The 21,316-nt window shown below is 42.5% G+C and overlaps 1 protein-coding gene across 3 annotated transcripts in view; it reads right to left on the bottom strand.

Annotated features, from left to right (window-relative positions):
- Positions 1 to 2,591: 2,591 nt before the first annotated feature.
- LEPR (leptin receptor) overlaps positions 2,592 to 21,316 on the bottom strand; it is a 42,787-nt gene continuing 24,062 nt past the window's right edge. For 2 of the 3 annotated variants that reach the window (XM_074598364.1, XM_074598363.1), the window contains 10 exons: positions 19,181 to 19,380; positions 16,939 to 17,087; positions 16,540 to 16,696; positions 16,367 to 16,449; positions 14,571 to 14,787; positions 13,218 to 13,400; positions 12,543 to 12,638; positions 11,893 to 11,995; positions 11,046 to 11,121; positions 2,592 to 6,357 (listed from right to left, as the gene is read on the bottom strand). In XM_074598364.1, the coding sequence (XP_074454465.1) occupies positions 5,542 to 6,357; positions 11,046 to 11,121; positions 11,893 to 11,995; positions 12,543 to 12,638; positions 13,218 to 13,400; positions 14,571 to 14,787; positions 16,367 to 16,449; positions 16,540 to 16,696; positions 16,939 to 17,087; positions 19,181 to 19,380 (2,080 nt within the window). In that variant the 3' untranslated portion in view covers positions 2,592 to 5,541. The remainder of the gene's footprint in view (positions 6,358 to 11,045; positions 11,122 to 11,892; positions 11,996 to 12,542; positions 12,639 to 13,217; positions 13,401 to 14,570; positions 14,788 to 16,366; positions 16,450 to 16,539; positions 16,697 to 16,938; positions 17,088 to 19,180; positions 19,381 to 21,316) is intronic. The other variant, XM_074598362.1, reaches the window with a different exon arrangement.

The raw sequence follows: 21,316 nt of genomic DNA, 5'->3' as shown, positions 1-21,316 counted from the left end.
CACATTTGATTAATTTGCTTAGATAACTGAGCTATAGTCCTGAGCGCTTTCCAAAATTAACTTGCAAGAGCTTAATATTAGGGCTTAATACGTACGTCGGAAGCTGCACATGGTTCCTCCGAATTGCTTGTCCAGTTTAAACCGAAAAGGCCTTTCCTGGTGCGTGTGGAGCCATGGCAAAAAAAAATTAAAATCTCTGCAAAATGAGGGAATTTACTGTGAATTAACACTGAATTATTTGTAGTAAAGGCATAGGTGTATTTATGGGGAAGAATTAACAGTTTCACTATCAGAAGCAAACAGAAACTGTGCGGAGTTACTCCCGCAGCCAAGCCCGGGTTGATGGTGGCACCAGGACGCTCCAAAATGTGTTTGTGCAGCGTTTCTCCCCGCTCGCTGTGCCCAGGTCTCTCACCAAGGTGGGTCCGGAGCCCAGCACAGGCACCAAGTGTGGGCTCCTGGCTCCGTTCTGCTCCAGTTGGCTTTGAGCGCACAACTCCCGAGTGTGAACCTCTCCCTGCAGCCCTTTGCTGGGCGGAATATCTGTGTCCCTGGGCAGCCGGCTCCGGGGAGACCTTCCAGCCCCTGCCAGGCCCTAAAAGGGCTCCAGGAAAGCTGGGGAGGGACTCTGGAGCAGGGAGGGGAGCCATGGGATGAGGGGGAAGGGTTTTACACTGCAAGAGGGGAGACTGAGATGAGATGTGAGGCAGAAATTGTTGGCTGTGAGGGGGGTGAGCCCCTGGCCCAGGTTGCCCAGAGAAGCTGTGGCTGCCCCATCCCTGGAGGGGTTCAAGGCCAGGTTGGCCGGGGCTTGGAGCAACCTGGGCTGGTGGGAGGTGTCCCTGCCCAGGGCAGGGGGTGCCACTGGGTGGCCTTTAAGGTCCCTTCCAGCCCAAACCATGCTGTGATCCTATGATTCCGCAATGGGGGGGAAGCTCAGTGGTACCTCCTATTCCAGCCACAACAGCTCAGCTGTCAGAAAAAATTTTCCTCGGGAGATTAATACAGAAGCTCAGTTCCCTCTGCAGTTGTTCACCTCTGATGACTTCAATTCTAAATGGGAAACGGCACATTTAAATTTCACTGGCTTTCACAAGAAATGTGCCTGAAAGGGCTCGTGCTTGCCGATACAATTCCTGTACAGCGTTTAGAGTTCCTGCATACTTAAAAATGACGTACCTGCTCTTCAGAATCAACACTCCAACTCACTACAGGCACAAACAAAACTCCGTTGCCGGGCTGGAGCGTGTCTCCAGTGCGTCAGAGGGGAACTGAGCCTCAGGTCTCCAGGGACCAAAAGCCGACCCCAGTAGGAAGCCCAGCTGCTGGCACAGGCAGCCGGGCAGGCAGGAGCCCACCCGCTGCCCCTGCCCTTCTCCTGACACGGCGCCAGGCACGAAGCCACCGAGAGAAGGCAGGAGCGCCGCCTCCTTCCTTAGGGAAAACAACCCTCCAAAATTACCTTAGGAAATGCCTCTGCCCAGGCACCGTACCTGCCCAGCGCTGTCTCACCCAGGATAAGCAGAGGAGATTTTGCTCCTGCATAAAGCTCGTGTAGCGGCTGCCCTGTGAAAGGAGGAGACCACTGTAAACACGGAATAAAACACTTATCCCCCCGGCACGGGAAGTATTCTGAAGTTGTGGGGGGAAAAAGAATGGTGAGAAAAGAACACAGTAACTGACCCCAGCTCTTAATTTCTTCTCCCAAAGGCAGCTGCTGCCCGCGGGAGCGTAACCGGAGACCAGGGCAGAGGCAGACGGCAGCAGATGGCGGATTCAGGATATGCAGATTTTGGCTTTATACAAGAGCGAGGAAAGTTGAAGAGCGGGATTGAATGTCCATTCGACAGGGATGAAAATGCCAGCCTGAGAGCCAGTTTTAGGGAGTATTCACTGACTAAACCCCTACAGCCGTGGTGAGCCCTTCACTGTGGGTCGGGACCTGGGCTTACCTGCACTAGCAGAAACTCGGGGACTGGAGATGTGCATGGAGGTTGCTTCAGAAAAGGCACACCTACAGTAAGGGATTCAATGGCTTGGTTCTACAGTAATCATACTTAAAATATTTTCTTTTTGCTGAAGCAGAAGAGATCAGCTAATATTTACAGTATTTCTTACATTCAGAGCAGGGATTTTTGTAAATACCCCGTCGACCTGTGTTTCTAAGGAGCACCACATGCTGTGGCCATTAGGAAAAGACCACAATTGGGATGGCAGAATCACCCAGGAGGAGCGGGCAGACTCCCAAAGGCAGCGATACCTGGGTATCTCCCAAATCCCACCAAGGGGAGGCGTTCTGCAGTACTTTTTTCACGCAGCAACCCTCGAGCACAGCTGCAGGAATCCCAGCGAGTCCAGGCTGCAAACGCTCTCCCGCCGTCAGCGCTGAGGCACGTCGGGTTCCTGCACGAGGGACAGATGAATAACTCCGGCATTTCCCCATGTTCCCAGGAAAGCCTTCACTGGGTCGCTCAGCTGATCATTCCCAGGGTTAATGGTACTCCTGTCCTTACAGAGCTACTGGATGAGGACTTTGTACGGTAAAATCAACGTGAGCTTTTAATTTCTTGAGAAAGACCATCTCCAAACTCAACTAATTAATTTTTCTGGACACTGTAATTAAAGATATCCAAACCTCATGATGAGCCACGCATTTATTATTCCAGTCTACAGAGAACCGCGCTGCCCTTTCCACTTCCCAAGAGCACGGAGTTTCTGCAGACGGGTATGCTGCGGGGCACCGGGAGGGGAGTCTCTCCTCCGGAGAGAAGGTGACACAATTATACTATGGATCTGGCACAAAACCACGTCTCAATAGGTCACATTACCCCTGCAGACCAGGGTAGCAAGAGGAGAAGGCTGACGTGCAGGAATCCAGCTCTTCCACCCCAAATTTAGGGGACCCCTGTGGCGTTGGCTGGGGGGCCTGGTGGGGCACCCACCTACACTAGCCTTGCCGCATCTTCAGACTCCAGGGAATGTTGGACCTGGTGGACAAACCGTCAGGAGAGGCAGAATCCAGCACCTGAGTCTGTCCTTGGGGCACTTCCAGGGCCCTGGAGGTTGCGCCACATCGAGTTCACGTGCTGGCAGGAGTGAATTTCTTATTTCAGATGAATTCTAAGTTTAGCATTCACCGGGGTGCTAATCACAGCTTTACTCCTGGAACTCTACAGGAACATTTTCAAGACTTCAGGTTTGTCCCTGCAGCCTTCAATCACATTTTCAAGTGACAAGGAGCTTTGGACACTTACACAAAACATGTTTTAATTGCCCCCGCCATACACAGTATTTCTGAAACAAGTACATTACATTTGTGTCATATTCAACATCCAGAAACAGAGACACCCAGCAAGAGCCAGGTTAGCAGCTAGTTTGAGAAAAAGCGGTGGGGTTTTTTGGTAAAGCTTGTCTTAAATTCAAAGTGCAGATAAATGCTTGCTTTGGTCCCTTTTGCTCTATAGGATTTCTTATCACTAATATATTAAAGCGTTTCCACACCTCTCCTACCATCTACTATTGTTGCTGGGGTCTGCCCTTCTGTTTTTAATTGCCTATCTAAGTTTTACAGAAATTTAGCTTTGGAATACACAATATATTCATCTTTCTTAGCTCCTCAAAATAGTTCTTTGAAAAGGCACATATATAAAAATATTTACTAACTATGAAGTAGAAAAAATATATTTCGCTTGCAAATAAGTGTGGTTTTCTTTACCTGCTTATCCCAGAAAATACAGCAGAGATGCAAGATGTAATTTTCCTCCCATCTGCAGGTTTTCAGCCGAGCGGAGCCGGGCTTGTGAAGGCAAACTGACTTCTCCAAGCCTGTACAGACAGCTTAGCTCACCGAAGATCAAAAATACACGATCCTTGGGTCAAATTACTGCCTTTTCTACTGGGGGATCTTAGGAAAGGGCTTTGGAAGAGACGTTAGTTTTATGGCAGTACCATTTGTACTAGAATCTCATTTTCAACAACAAAAATAGGGATATTTTCCTTCCAAGTACGTAATTTTATCCAGATAACCCCCCACACCATGAGAATTTTGATTCTCTTCCTCTTCCTGCAGTACCGTAAGCCTTTAGCTATTGGAACCGCCACTTCTGCAGGGAGTGTTTTATACTCTGATGCACTGTTCAGCACGGCTCTGGCCTCACAGTTTCTCTTAAGCTCTTTGATGCTACTGCTGAATATTTTCAATTTACTTTCTTATAAAAGACACCCCGGAACAGCAGCTACATTTGCTGCCATTGGTCAGGGCCTCCCTTTCAACACCTGAAATACAGCGTTCCGACTGTTTTTTCATGTGGGCCATCTGTGTATTCACAGGCTCAATTTAACGCGGATGTCAGCTAAGCAATAAATACATTAGGATTTTGGAGGAAAAAAAACAACAAAAGACTAACAAATACATCCGGTATTTTTACAGTGCCTCCTTTTACCACCAGTCCAAGTGGACACCGATACACCATAACCTGGTGGTCTTTGTGAGCGTCCAGGGTTCACATGGCGTCCAGGTCGACTCAGTCTGTAGCACACAGTGTCCCAAATCATTCCCAGCGAAATGACCCGTTCAAGCCTTTCCCCCCAAAACCAGCACGTGTACACATTTCAATCTACATATTATGTCACTCCTTTGTGTCTTGCCCTTGGGGTCCCCAGGCAAACCCTAAAACAAGAACAAGCTCTTTCAACACACAGTTTGCTGACGTGTTTGAAGAGAAGAGATACTTTACTCCTGACCAGAGAGAAGAAACGTGTGTCTGGGTCTGTAGTGCCAACAGACACACTGTGCTCACCCCTGTGGAAAACATGGTCGTGTTGGACAACGATAAATTGGAAGAAGCCCACTGCTACAGAACTGGGTGCAATCCACATCGGGACTGCGAAGGGACACTTTGTAAATGCACGAAAAAGGAGCTTTTGTGTGTGTTGCTCAAATCCTTCCCAGCCCTTGAGGAGCGTTTGGGAATCTCCACAGCAAGGCCTGCAAAAGCCCCGACTTCCTCCACCTCCCCCCAGCTGGAGGAAGAGTCTCTTATCTCCACTGGAAGGTGGTGCTGTGCTCTGCCTGCAGATCAGCAATGTGGTGGCCGTGTAGGTTCGTGGTAGCCAGCTGGGGCTACAGACCTGTGGATGGCTCTGCCCTGGGGACAGACCACAGCCCAGCATGGAGCCTGCGGACCGAGCGTCAGCAGAGGCAGCATCCGGATCACATCCCATCCTCTCACCTCGACGGGTACGGCACGGAGTCCAATTTCAAGTGCAGTTCTTCACCGGGGTGCTCAGACATACACCTAACAGGCACCAACAACAGATAATTTGGCAGCAATCAAATCTCTAAAGGAAGGCCTCACATTTGACAATTAGGTCAAGAAATAGAATTTCTTTCTACTGAAATCCTGGCACTCAAATATAGAACCAGTAACCCAGCTTCAAAACAGGAGAGCTCCCGAAAGAAGTCAGGAGAGGGAAAAACAGGGGAACGTAGCAACACCTAAAAACCCAAACATAAAGAGTATCAAATTACGGTACGGTGACTTAAGAGTTCTTCTTTGTGGTCTCTTGCACCTTGGCAGCAGTCATCTGAAATTGCGGCATGTAGGGCACAATGGCTTTATACTTAAGGCTACTTTGGATAAACGCATTTAAATTAGGAGGCGTTAGCTGAAGAAACCCCGCATCTTTCAGTAGATCAGTTGTATGGAACTGACACATCACCCCGGAACCTTCTGTTAAAAAAACCTCATTTTCTCTTTTTTCCAGTGATGTTATCCCTAGGTAGTACAGGCTCCGCTCAGGACTGTCTCCATCTGTGAAAGTGTCATCCTGATCTGAAGGCTCTGAGAATCCCTCTGAAGAAATAAGGGAAAGGGAAAGAGTCTTGCTGGGCTGCCGGCCAGGCGGATCAGGTAATATGAGGAATGCCCCGTTTCCCACCTCCCAAGAACTGCTTGAGAAGGTGCCTGTAACTAAGGAATCCTCAGCTAGGAAGCATCTATCAAAACAACTTCTTAGATTCACTTTCTGTTCATAAAGCCCACTTGATCCGGAGTTACTGATAATTGTAGCATATTTAATATTGGACTGCCTTGTAATTTCTCCACTGATTTGGTCATCGTGGGAGCTCTCGGAGAAGCTGCTACTATTGAAATGGCTGCTAGAGCAAGCAGAGTCACGTTCAGAGTCTTGAATTTTTGTAAACATGGAGTCAATTACTAAAAAATCTTGTGTGTCTTCTTTTTTCAACGCTTTAGTAACACTGATGTTCTCCAGCACTATTTCTGGTTCCAGAAGAAGAGGCTCAAATGACATTGCTTCGCGGTGCTTGATAAAAAGATGCTCAAAAGTTTCAGGCTAGAAGAAAAGATATATTTTAATGCTCATCTATTACTTAATAGCCTTATTTCAGTATGAAGCTACTGATTTTAAGAATCACAAACAACACCCCCATAGTTTTAGTAAGAGTATACAGTTGAAAAATCCTCTAAAACATATTTCCTCTTTTCTTTATGTCTCCATGTAGATGAAGATTGAGGGACAAGAGAAAAAAGTCAAGTGCTGCAAAGCAAGCGCTCTGTGAAGTGCTCAGTGCTGCAGCCAAGCCCGCGCATCCTTTAAGTTGAAAGTGCAGCAGCTGAATGGTCCCATTCATTTCAACATTCATAAACATGCACATATTGTTAAAGAACACACAAGTGTTTTGCCAGACAAAGGTTTTATACCCTTAGATTTCCTTGGCTTTTTATTTAGTTTGTATAAACAATAGTCTTAATCATTTACACGTCAACTAAAGTAACTTTCCCTGCTAGGATTGTATTATTTAGCATCAAATTTGGCCTTTCCATAGTATTTTTAGAGCACTCCCATCTGAAAGCAGCTGTATGTTTGAACTGCATGAAGAGAAACACACATTTATTTTGGAGAAATGTATGCTTTACTACTACCTAATGTATGCACATAAAATATACAACAGCATGAACTGACAGCAAAACAGGAACTCCTAGCTACGAAGGAAAATGCACTTGAAAAACATGTATTTCCTGATGAATTCAAGACAAAACAAATAGATAAAAACAGATTTTGTGTATATTAGCAAACCATATTTTACGGCAGGAAAGCTGCCAAAACAACTAGGAACATGTCAAAATACTGAGACTAGTATACAATTATAGAAAAGAGTAAACTGACTTGCATATCTTAGGCTGGTACTTTAGTCCAGACCAGCTACAGTAATGCCTATGCCCTCGCCTGGCAGAGCTGGTTTCCAACTGCTTTGGTACTTGCCCCACACAACTCCATCACCTTCCCACACTGAGACCAACCTGCACGCTGGAATCTCTCCTAGCCTTCAAAATGATGTCGTAAACCACATACAAAATTAACCAGCTATTGAAATGAGCCGTAGGCTGCTGCTATACTGGATACATCAAGCCATAATAATAACTTCTGTTGCCCGGTGAAAGCTGTCTATGCTGGAATGACAGAGGAAGGCAGGCCCTGCTGTGCCAAAGCAGACTAACCATCCGCCCAGCGTGCATTGCCCACAGCGGCATTTTCAAACGGGAGACACGTATTATGAGGAATCTTTTGAACAACCAAGAAACCATGCTTCCTCCTGATACACCTGCCCTCCTGCAACCGGCAGCTGGCTTATCCCGAGCGGAGATGGCTTATGTTCCTTCCAAACTCTGCATAAGGGTACACAGAAAGCATACAGATAATATTGCCTGCAAAGATTAAATACATCACATGCAGACAGGTATGTCGTTTGGCAAAGGCCACCATCTGTCAACTCAGACACATCACTTATTAAAACATGTCAGGTATTTAATCAAATACAATGCATAATCCAACGTCCCGAGAAAATGTAAAACCACAGAACATCAGCAACGCCAGAGCAAGCTGGGCGAATGGTGCTGTATTTCCACAGTATAAGCAGGTATGGTATAATTTGGGCACAAACCGTGTTAAACAAGAAGTAGTTCCATAAACCTCAAGAGCAATGCCATAATCTCAGGTCAGCAGCTCCCAAACTCTGCTGACCAGATGAAACGACGTCCAAACAAATAAGGAATTTCAAACAATGTTGTATTTTGCTCTCCTGTTCAGTCTAGGGTTTGAGTTGTATTTGTCTCATACATGAGTCCTTGCAAGATTGACATTAATTTCCCTGTAAAATATTTGTAGTTTGCCTAAGTAATTTCTTCAACATTAGGTCCTAAAGCTTCTTTGTTTTTCTTTACTATTTTATTGAGCAAATAAGAGGAATTTTTATGATTTTGACATTATACATATAAAGGCTTGCAAGAAAAGTCTAGATGCAGGACTTGCCTTTTTTAGATTATGATTTTAACCTCTTGCTGCTGTGACCAATAAAATCAGGATAAAATAATGCTCTCTAAATGCAGTTCTGGAGTACCAAATACCAAATGTGTTACACTGAACATACAAAGTAATGATCAGATGCGGACTCAAGGATTTAATATTGATATGCACCAGGAACAAGACAGGAGTTCTACATCAAGTGCCCTCAGAAATACATCAGAACTTCCCAGTAGTGGTATTTCGCCTATTTATACGATCAATGCTTATTACAACTAAGGAAAAATACCAGACACGTACTGCACACTGCTTTTTCTACTGGAAATTCCATGCACAGTGCAAAACAGGATCTGGCCCTCAACACATGGTGCCAAAGAACCTGTTCTGGCCCCGGACACCCATGAGGTGAGCGAGAGATGATGATGCTAATCTGAGGACAGGCACTGTGCCTTCAGTGCCGTTAGCGTTAAGCAACATTTCCTAGTAAGATTAGTACAATGTACCGAAGAGGCATGCTTTCTACTGCATAACAAGCTGTCAAAAATCATGTCAGACTTCAATTTCTTTCATACTTGCATGCATCATTTCTTTGCCGTTAATTATGGAACAAGGCACATGAATCTGGAGCAGTTTCAGCAGGGTGTCAGCTTTACCCTCCTTTCCTAGTTAAGGCTTCATCAACTTTAATACGCTCAGCTCTACCAGTTGGTGAGGAGAATCATTTCCAACGTGTTAAATCTAACATGCAAACTCCACGCACCTCTGCAATTGGGGACAGCGGGGATTGTCATGAGCTCCTTTTGCTATAGATGAGAAGATTAAATAGACAAATAGGGGTGCACCCGATGCAACTGATACTCCTGCAACTAACAGCTATTCCAAGAGCCCAGCCCTTCCCAGGATGCAGCCATGGAAGCAGACACGTCAGACTGGTCTGGGATTTAATAACCTGCGCAAGTAAGACGCACTTATATTTCCAGAGCAGGCCAGAGGCTCCACTAACGCCAGCCGATGAGGCTGGAGAACACCCACTCTTCCCTCCACCCGACTGCAACTGCATCTTCCCCAACAGAAGGATTCCCGGGAGCTCATTTAACATTAAAACACACAGCATGATGCATCAGAGAAGTACTTCAGCACATTAAAAAGCCACCAAAAAAATTATAAGTACAAAAATATGCAGAAACTGCCCTAACACCACTGAAATCAGATTTTCCTTGAGGAGTTCTGGCTTGTTTGTTGTTTTTTTTTTTTCAAACACAGATCTAATGTTAGCGATTATTGCATTAATGTCTGAATATTTAAATAACAAATGAAGAAGCCATAAGTAACATGCATGTTGGTATTTTCAGGAAAAAGCAAGCAAGCAAACAAACAAACAAAAAAACAGTAAGGCCAAACAGACGCACAGTTTCTGCATTCTCCGAGCTGCTGCTGCACCCAAATGCATGTAAAAAGTTCAAAAGAACCGTAATGGGACAAACCAAGTACTTGTGCAAGTAAGAGATGCGATCACTTTGATGTGCCCGGAGTCAGTGGAAACTCCCAAACTAGGTCTCAATTAGAACAAATACTCAATTAGTATTAAAAAAAAAAAACCAAACACTTTCAAGTGAAGTCAGTAACTGGGCAGACCTTGCACTCAAGCTGGATAAATCCCAAACCAGTCTGATGTCTCTGCTTCCACGGCTGTATCCTGGGAAGGGCTGGGCTCTTTCAAGTCCCTTTGAAAGCCAGGACTTGAAAGGATTCAGCCCTTTGCCAGTCACAGCCTCAGTCAGGCGGGCAGTAAACAAGAGTTAAAAACCACCAAATCAAGAGTAAGTGCTTCTGCCTGAGCAAGTGACAAACCCTGTTTTGGTCTGTAATATGGCACTTGCTCCTAATTTTCGCGAGGGCATTTTAGTTTTTTGACAGAGCTACTTCCAGGATTCGCTATATTTAAACAAATCAGCATTGTATTGTATCTGTGCTTCCTGTCTTCTGAATATTAACAGAAAAACCTTCTAAGAATTCTGTATAGGAAGCCTGGGAGTTGCCCCAGTGGTTCAGCAGGCAGTGACCATGATTAGACTTCAAACAATGTCCATTCTCTGTTTAAATGACATGAAATAAAATAAAAGATGAGAAAAGAAACCTTCACTGGGAACACAAATTAAATACATGACAAATCTTTTGCCATTAGATGCTTCTTCTTTTAGAAATAACAGGCCTGAAGATTATTAGATTATAGATTATTGTCTCAATGATTACACACTGTCTCGGGACCACGAGAAGCTTTGTCTGCTGGTGGAAACTGGCTAAGGCCACGTAAAGACTCTTACTTGTCACAGCTCATCACCTCGCGGCTCCCGATTCCCATGCCGAAGGGAGAGGCAGTTTACCCCAGCAAAAAATTTGGCCTTTGATAAACACATGGCACTCACTGAGGCGCATAAGCATCACACCTATGGGATTCTGCAACTGGTTTACTAATTGCCTGGAAATTTAAACACCCCCTACATTCCAAAGAGATGCTGGTCTCTGGTCCTGGCCCATTTCCAGATATTAGCTTTTTCCAGCCGAGAGAACCGCTGTATCGCTAGCTTCAGAGGCTCCGCGGTGCTTGTTTCAGTAATTCAGGTGGGGCCTGATCCAACCAACAGGCAGAGCTCAGCACTGAGCAAACAGCAGCCAGACCCATTGGGTGGGGGAAGGAGCAACACCAGGGACATACACACCTTCTGAAAATTAACTCCTTGTGCCCAGGAGCAATTCTTGGGGTTTGGAACATCTTCCCAAAACAGTTTCTTCATTCTGAAATATTAAGGAAATTCTGCAGTGTTAAGGAGATTCTGGAGTTGGTACTGTTCTCATAGATTCTGTACTGCTGTCCTTCACCTTTGCTACGTCAGAAAAGGAATCTGTGCAATTTTATTTATCCAGTACACTATGACAATGAAAAAATCATTTTAGATATTATAGATGGCCAAAATTTAATAGAAAAAAAATAAATAAAGAAGTGGCATAGCAGGTGGCAGTTTTGCAAAATATAAAAGGTAACAGGCAGTCTTTGCTGAATATGACCCAACCCACCTTCCACAAAACTCAGAGGGTTTTTTTTTCAATTGGCTTTTACTTCAAACCTTAGCTTGTGATAACAACTAAATATGGAATTCATAGCACTTTACAAATTCAAAGCACGTGACACTCGTTAACTTGCCCACAAATCACTCTGCAAAAGTAAGGAGTACATGCTACAGGCTGAAGTGATACTGTGATTTCACAGTGATACTGTGAAAACAAACAGCACTGATCATCATCTCACTGCAAGGGCACCAGACCCGAAAGGGCAATGAACTGACTTGTACAAGGTAACAAGCCCGTGCACTCAAGACACTTTATTCTTCGTGCCGTATTCCAGAGTCCACTGCCTTTCGGTACAGTACATCAAATATACGATAAAAATAATTCCTAACTTTCCCCAGAAAGACCCTGCCCACCAGTTCAGCAGACAGGCACCATCGAAGCTGCGGCACCTTCTTCTAAAGGCCACCTGGGACTTCCATATGACAATGACCAACTTACCTTTGGTGCGAAACCAGCAATGCTCCAAGCAACAAAACTGAGGTTGAAATAATTATTGGCAGAACCACATAGAGGCTGGCATTATTCTCATTTTCATATCCACCTGGAAATCAAAAGAATTCAGATAATAACACAGTAAAATAATTTGTCTGTGAACAAATAGTTTGCAATGGGGAAATAACAAACAGAAACAACAGCTTAAACACACTTGATAAACAGTTTTATTGCACATCAACAAACCCTTACCTGGAGAACAATTAGAGCAAAGGGAAGGAATTATTTTAAATACTGAGGTGACTCCTCCCTCCATCCCCGTGGGAGGTGCCCACAGCTCCCTTGCTATTAAGAAATGAAATCAGAGCACAGGAAATGAGAGAATATTCCACAAATGGAGAATGAAGAATCACAGGGACCTGGGATCTCAGCTGTTAAGTTAGATGTATGGGAATTCAGGTCCCTCACTCAACTAATCCCACAAAGTTTTCAAATTAAAGTAACTGAAGTCTAGATCACTGTCTATAGTTATATTACAATTACTTTATTATTGACTTTTTTTTTTTCTCAGAAGATACAGACTTCGCCTGCATTTGAAGTTTACTTTTACAAGCTCCTATTTCATAAACAACATGGAGAAAGATCCCATAGGTCACCTTTGGTAAACTGATCCGTTGCTCTGGATTTGCCAACCCCTCCAGCAAACACAGGGTACAGGCTGAACTGGTACTTCTCAATCAGAATAAAGTGATCTGGAAAGAGGAAATCAGCCTTTTGAATCAAAACTATTATCCTCCTTTTAAACAATTACCTCCACAGAGGGTCTGGTCACATATCAGAGTTCAGATCAGCCCAGAGAGGGGAATAATGAAAGCAATTTTTTATAGATACATACTTTAATATCAGAAGATTAAAACTATTAATCTATACTGGATGATCTAACATTATTCTGTTATGGAATTAACACCTTTATGGAGCTATTGGAAAAATCTCTACGGTTAAAGCCAAAATGCAAATGGCATTCACATATTAACTGAGATAATTAGCTGGTGTACTCAATACTCCAGAACTAATTTTATTGCATTGCCAAAAAATGAACATGCTCCTGAGCTTCATTCTGTGTTAACCTGATTATTAATGCAACAGTCAATCCTTTACAGTCAGTCCTCTAGTGATAATCAAGAATTGCTCTACTGGTCCTCACCATAAAAGCCATCAGAGACAGACAGGGGGAAGGAGGCGGGGGGATGAATCCGACAAGTCAGCAATGCTACGTTTTTCTGTTCCATAACAATTACCATAATGTATTACATTTTCAAGTGCACACTCACCATAAATATAATATTTACTAATATTTGGAGGAACTCGCACCCATTTCATCTCCTCCTCTTTGTTAAGGTTCTTCCACTCAATAATAAAAGATGTTATCACGTATATATGAGGTGAAAGCGTCCAAATCAATATCACACAAGTGCTGTTCACTGGGTAAGCGCTAAGCGACTCCACAATGCTCACTGGCAGAACAAGGAGAAAACAGTTGTGAATTACATGAGCTCAGAGGGGAGATGAGAGCTGGGTCAGCAGGAGAGGTGTATACTATAAACGACACGCACATGAATAACTGTTATGGTTTCGGCACCTTATCGTTTACTTGTTTAATTATCTTCTAGACAATAAAGCCTGTTCTTTAGTTCACACAGGCAAACGTGTCTCCTGAAGTCAGCAAAGCTTGGTTTACACCAACTAGTCCCAAACACTAAATAGATCAAGTTTCTTACCAGACATCAAACAAATATCCTGATTCTCATGTGCACCTCCCTTATTAGCTCTCCTTAACTAAAAAATATCAACAACTACTGAACTGTCAACATTTAGCTAGTAAAGCACGCACTGAGAGCCTTGTAAGCTAAATCCTAGCGAATCTCTCTAAGTAATATACCAAGATAACAATCCAGTCGGACAAACACTTCCCATTACATCTGCTTCCAACCATACGGTTTGCAGAGCATGCTTATACACAACATCAGAAAGATTTTTATCCATAAAAATGCTTTAAAAATTGCATCACAGCAGTAAAGTTCCAAGAATAGACAGCACTAACGTTTCCACCGCATGTATTTGCATATGAATGTTAAACAACTGAAGTATTCAAAAGCAATAGGCTTTATTTTATTAATAAAGCGGAGTGCAGCCGAATCAATGAAGAGGCTGCTTAGGAAGTAAAGCCAAACCTCTGTAAACTATGTACTCTGGCAGCCCGTCAGGTGAGCAGCCAGAGAAACAAGACCATATTTCATTTTGGAAAAAACAAAACATTCCCTAGCAGGAATGTTGGGTGTTTCCAAGACAAAATAGATGAAAGATCAGTTCTACAGTAAGGTTTTATTTTTCTCTGATTACTTACTTTATATTCCGTCAGCGGAGGGAAGAAAGCCCAGTTAAAGACAACTCTTTTCCCAACCAAAAGATCATTAAGATTTTCATAAGATAGAATTCTCATTTTTCAAATAGCTCTGTTGGTGAGATATAGAATCTGTTTCCCATATAGAGCTGAACATATCATCATAAAACATTTTTTATTCTAACAAAGGGAATTTTATCACAAAGAAGGCTTTGTCCAAAAGCATCACAAGGATTCCTAGCATTTTCCACATCTTGAAGTGGTTACTAATCGGTGTTCTTACCTGTGCTCATTTGCTGTGATAGAGTTAAATTAAAATTAATTGAAGAAACTCCAATTGAATTCATGGCTAAAAGCGTAATGGTATGTGTGTCTTCAGTCCATGGAAATGAACAGGTAGTGCCATTGTCAACATATTCTGACCATGTGGTGTTTCCTGATGTCTGATGCTTTATAATGTATCGGCTCACACTGCAGAGTGAGTGATTCTTCATCAGTGGCTGCAGCAAACATTGGCATTAATTAAGTTCACGGTCTTTGATTTCAAAAGCAAATGTTATTTGGGCAGAAGACATTGTTCCCCAATATTAAGAAAACATGACCCAATAAAGATCTATGGATTGGCTACTGTCCTTTTAGCAAAGGCACTGTAGTCCATTTAAAGCCTTAAATTCTTCTGTCTCCGAGAGCTGCCACACTTACTTGCCAAGGGAGGGCAGGGCAGGGACAAGGAAATACAAACTTTCAGACTCCTGTAGTAACTCACCGTTTTATGTTAGTATTTTTCAGGACTGAAAAATCAGAACAGATGACTTTGCATACTAAGTGTGGGCATACAGGAGTGGGCAGTCACTGATGTACTTTCTTTCTCTGTCCTGCATTAACCTTTTAACATAGCTTTGCCCAGTTTACATGCAGCTCCAGTGGTGTTTACACAGGCTGCTGCCTAGGAGCCAGTGGCACATTCTGCTCAGAGATCTTGGTCAGCAGAACTTGGCAGCTGAAGAATGCATCTCATTATAACTCACCGTCCTTGATTCCATGTTAATCTTTTTCCTGAGTATTAGAAGAAATGGCATTTTCAGTCTCTGTTTCAAAGCATTTGTATAACTAATACGGAAAGTGTAGGCTGACACGAACATGTCATAGAGCACTTGAGACTTCAGCTGCGTTAGTGTTACCAAAGCATATCCCTGAACTGATATTAGTAACTAGTGTTGAAAGGCCTTATGTGTATTCTCACGAATAATGAGGATTCTATCCTTGAATTTATCAATCATGAGCTAAATGAAAAGAACTCCTCATCAAGGTAGGCAAGTATTGTATCATTCTCGAGGAAGCACATCGCGCATAAGGACCTTGAGGATGGTACTAATCTACATGTTTTGAGAAGTTTAGCCAACTTGGCAGGAAAGTGAAATTCTTACTGTCCTAAGCTGAACTACCTTCATTATAATACTAAAAATCACAGCCATAGGTCAAGACGACCCTTGCCCAGGTGAAGACCTTTCCCTTGAGTATGTGTGGGAGCTAGAACTTGATGGTGTAATCGTATGGAAATTACTAATCAATCAAATATTGGTAGGAGGTACTAATATTACAATAATGTTGTAAAACGTGTATAAAAATCACACAGAGAGTTCTGATGGGTGTGCATGATAGGAGGAGAGATCGCCCATGCACCCAGTGCCGTAAATAAACTAATGTCGGCTTTCTAAACTACAAACCTGGTTTAGAGAGTGACAGTTTCATTATGGATTTTGGCAACATCACTGCAAGTCAGGCAGCAGGTCTGGTCTCTGCACAAAGGCAAGGAAGCTTGCACCTGCTGACTGAGCAAAGAAGGCAGAACCATCCCACCTGGTGTCACAGTATTACAATCAATATTCACCAGCAACCTCTACTTGCCTCTAGTATGAGCCAAGCAAGAGGCAATAACACAAAAGAAGTCACATCCCAAGTGCCTTGCCTACAGAGTCCCAGAAACACGGACTGCTTCTGCTTATCACACTCCCTTCTTGGCAATTCTACCAATGGTTTTTGGATCAAAGCGGAAGACCAAATCGTAATTGCTCTCACCTTCCACAGGAGCGTAACATTCTTCAGCCTCCTTGCTGGATCTTCAATAATAATTCTCCAAAAATCAGGGCCTTGTAAGGGAGCTGCACGATTACAAAGTTTTGAAAGAGCAGTGTCACACCTCAGTCTGCAACTGGACAGACCATTAGAGCGCACTCTGAAAGTTCACGTACCTTTGATATCTTTTACAAGCGTATAGGCTGATCTGCTCCAGTTGCTCCAGTAACCTGATCCATCCAGTTCTCTGCACCGGACCTGAACAACATATTCAACGCAAAGTTTCTGAACTTTTATCACAGCTGATCTGGGTGCATTCGAAACTTCATAAAGCTGTAACAGAAGTCAAAACATTTAGAGTAAGAACAAAAGGCTGTTTAGGCATCTGTTAAAGCCAAAATTCCTAAAAACGAATCCAATGAGGAAGTGGCCTAATCAGTAATATTCCTTTAGATAATGCAAATGCTTACAACCATGATTCATTGCATGCCACAAATTCCTCAAAAATCAGCCAACACATTAAATGACGACACTGCAATAATTCATGCTTCAGTCTAAATTCAAAAAGACAGTACCTCCCATGTAATTTCTTTCCTGTTCACAGCATACCGAATCTGAAATTTAAGATCATTGTTTGTAAATACTGGGTTTGTCCAGCTCACGTTGAGCAGCCCAACATCCCTGGTGATTTCTACTTTAACGTTGGAAGGAGGAAGCGGCTTCACTAGAAAATTGAAAGAAAAGAAAAAAAAAAACCCGACTGTAAGGTCTGCACTGACATTTCTCATTAAATCCAGTCATCATGGTTTACTTTCTTCTGTCCTGAAGGTGGCAGGTAACACACTGTGGCCTCTGCTACTCCAAGGAAAGCTGGACTATAACACAAACATAACAATTCCCCGGTCCAGGCTGGGCCTTTCACTGCAGACAAAAGCTCTGCTGACTGAGAAGGGCAATGTTTGTCTAATGGAAAATTCATTCAAATTTTGACCAGAACTAAAATCACCAAAAAAAAGTTGAAATATCAAAATCAAAGTTCCTTACAGAATAAACAATTTATTTAAAAAAAAAAAAGCAAGCCATGGGCAAGTTCCAGTACATCTCATTTTAATTTAAACCACAACAGCTTATATTGGTGCTACATCTGGTACCTCCCCTGGTACAAACTGCAAATGATGTATCCTGGCAGCAATGGGGTGCACCACTGTGGAAAGCAGCGGCACACATGGCCCAGAAAGGCAGCTCCTACAAAGGATGACGACAGACATTATGCAATGATTAATGGAAATACTACGTTACATTTTTATTGTACTAATATAAAATTCCACCAAAATTGAGCCTCTTCAGCAGTCTGAACCCTAATGTCATAAAGCCCTAGTTTGTTAACAAAGCAAAGTTAGAATAAGCTTGTTTTGACTAAACAGATGGTGAGTGAGGGGATAACAAAACCAAAAATTGAAATAAGCTTTAAATTTTGGGGTGCTAGAATGGTATGTTTTGTTTTACTATGATACAGAGCACCTTTCATCCAGAGTACGTCAATTCTATTCATTGCTTTTTATTTAAAGCGATGACTTGAATAAACGAGACTTCTAAAGTTCTGCTGGAATTCCTCGTTGGGCAGCATCGTGTAAAGCCACCACCTTTCCCCAGAAGAGCAGAGCCAACTGCGAGCAGAGCCGTGCCCGACACAGACTGACGCTACAGCTGCCATGCTGACAAGGTGCCAGGATCTCTTGGCAAACTGTCTAAGCAGCAGAAGTGCAGGATCCCTACCCGCCATCCCTCCCACCACCCTCCCTTCTGACGCCCAAGGCTCCCAACACTTCTCTGATAATCAGCAAACTTGCTTGTCAAAAAGGCACGAACAGCTCTCTTTGAATTATACAAGAGCAACCTCGAAAAACACAAGGCCACCAAATTAATATTAATAACAGTAATAATAATTCCCATACTCCACTTAGTTATAATGCACTGAACTTTGCTTTTGCTTGCCGGGATATTCATTTTTGCTTACTCTATTTAAACTTTGAAATGCAAAGGATAGTTTGGTTTCATTTATGTTCTCTGTATGCATGCTTCCCCACACACGTAATAGATGTATTTTTATTATGCTGCCTTATTTCATGTAGCACTTCCGAAGTCTAGCTGCCATGTTTTCTCTCTACATATGTTCACATTTGTGTCCAAAAAATACACAGTCCAACAAACGCTGAGTCATAGACCAGATAATAAGATGTGCTTTGCACATTTTGCAGTGTTCGAAAACACACAAACACTCTTCTTGCCTCTTGCTTTTATGCAAATTTAAGTGCTCTGTGTCACAAAAGAAACTTCGCAAAAGCATGAACAGTCACTATGATTTTAAACAAATATATAACTGTGTAAGTAATACGTATAGTGCTATACTGTAATACATAGAGTCCTACACTGTATCAAGTATAAGCTTAACAACTAATCAAAAACTTCAGGAAAATTAGATAACCAAAAACCTTAAAAATGCCTTTTTAAATATAATACTTGCATTTTCCGTAGATGTCTTTGCAAAACATCCGAGAGGTTAAATATGCAAAACTGCATGTTTAATTTTATAAGTATTAGCTGCAGTTACAATGTGCTCCTGTGCCGAGCAAAATGTATGGAAATAACATTTAATCCAATGTCTTTTAGAAGATAATATTGAAACTCTTATGTTGTTACGTTCTTTCCACAATTTAATTTATTTAAAATGCTATGAAGAAGTACTTTACCTACAGCATATAAGGAATGAAATCCAAGGTCACAAGTGAAGAAAGACGTGCACGAATCTTGACCTACCCACATCTGCTGGAACGACACAAGTTGGTGAGGATTCAAGTGTTCCTAGTAAGTGCTTAAACTCTATCCACATGGTATATCCAGATAAAAGAAAAATAGGCTGAAACATGCACTCATAAGAATGATTCTTCTGTAAATGGCATTCCTTCACCTCTGATTTTGGAGAAGTACTTGGAAAGTCAGAACAATAAATTCTGCTCCTTAAAAGAGGAAAAAAAACCATTCAGTTAATACATTGCAACTATAAGCTGCTCATGGCATCAGTAAGATTTTAGATTTCTGAAGGAGATTTCTGAAGGAGATTAAAACAAATGGTGTCACTGGAACCATCTGGCGTTTTCTGGTGGTTGTTTGGGCAGATCTTGAACTTGAGTCTGCACTAAATGGACAAATTACACCATGGCGTTACTCCTCAAAGCTTTGGCTCTTAACCTTAAGAAGCAGGACCATGGAAGGCTCTCCCTAGTGCAAAATGTCTTGATAACACCTTAACCACAGGAAGAAACAGGTACGACAAGAGCAGGCATCTCCAAATACTCATAAATCATGTTACTTGAGTGGTACGTATTAGCAATTAAGACAGCAAGGTAGATGTCCAGCCAAGAGTTTCCTCCAGCCAGGAATATGACTTTCAAAATATCAACTGCTGTCCAGGGGAAAGCTGCCACGTGGACCAATGGGACACGTACAGTGAACTCTCCAGGAGATGGAAATCCCATAAAAATATCAGTTCTGGAGGTGGTATTAAAATCCCACATACAGTTAGTATCGCATCTGGCAACAGAAGAGAGGAGACGTGGACTCTGGGTAAAACGGCACTGGACATCTTATGGGTGATGGAAAGTTTTCCAACTTCTCGTAATTTCTGCTAGGCTTGTGCACAGCTCAGACTTGTGGTGCGAGTAGCCAGATAGGGCACTAGTTATTCAACCGAACCACAAAAGTTACGCTTAGTTGAATCTCTCCTCTTCCTGTCAACATCAAAAATACCGATTAAACTGGTGCCTTGTGCTTTGAAGGTTTAGCTTAGCATTCTCTGTTTTTCCAGCATGATAATTCCTGTGCTGTTTCTGCTGGCAGCGCTGACTCTAGAGGAAGACAAAGTAACAACCCAACCAAAACAAAACACCAACAGCAAAGCTATCACACTGCATTCCTGGAGAGCGTTGAATTTCGTCTGTAAAATGTAACTGCATCAGTAACTAAGGAGAATAGCTGCGTGCTCCTGGAAAACCCGACGTGCCTGATGTCAATGCAACACACAACTTACAACTTTCATCCTTAAGACTTGTCTATGTCTAAGCAACTCCAATGTATATATGGTGCCTCTTACAATTAAGCTTGGGCAATTAAAAAAAACACGACCATTTCATTTGGTTTCAAGCTTGTTAACATTCAAGTTCTTTTTGTATTTTTGTTCCCTATATGCAATAGAATGTTATGCAAACGATACGGATGTTTTCAAGACTATAAATTTTTAAACGTCTTATACTTCAACTTTTTGATAGTCACTGCATTCATGTGGTCCCCCATGATTTATTTTTTTAATCTTTTTTATTTTCCTCTTTCAGATCTTTCTATTAACTAACACACACACACACAAAAAAAAGAACAAAAAAGAAAGATCACAATAAATACTAGCATCTGGGAAGCATTTTCAGTCTGTATTAATGTTCACTGCTTGATCTAGCAGGGGTGCTGTAACAAAAGTACAGATTATCACCTCCTATTAGAAAATAAAATTTTTAGCTAAACCTCAACAGTAAAAAAGTGGGAATAAAAATCATGGCAAGAGCAGCATGGTTTTTATTTCAAGCTCCCTGCCCAGCAGCACACTTATTATGTACGTATTTGTGAAGACAGTTGAACCAAAACCTGCCTTAGCAGTCAGCAGGTCACTAATTCTGCCCTAAAAGCCTCCATTTGAAATCTCAACCATTCCAGTTATTACTTTAGTCCACAAAATCCTAAGAAATATTCACCTGGGTACAACAATAGTTCAAAACTTCAGTCCACCTCCAAGAGAAAAGACAGTCCAGCTCTCCAAAGAGGATTAAGGCCTCAGGGCTGATTTAAGCTTCTTTGCCAAAACTTTCACATATCCAGTCCAGCAGAGCAGCAAAACTAAAGGTTTTT

The sequence above is a fragment of the Larus michahellis genome, chromosome 8 (genome assembly GCF_964199755.1).
Source record: "Larus michahellis chromosome 8, bLarMic1.1, whole genome shotgun sequence".
NCBI lineage: Eukaryota > Metazoa > Chordata > Aves > Charadriiformes > Laridae > Larus > Larus michahellis.
The sequence above is the reverse complement of the archived record's forward strand: the minus strand, read 5'-3'. Positions and strand labels throughout refer to the sequence as shown.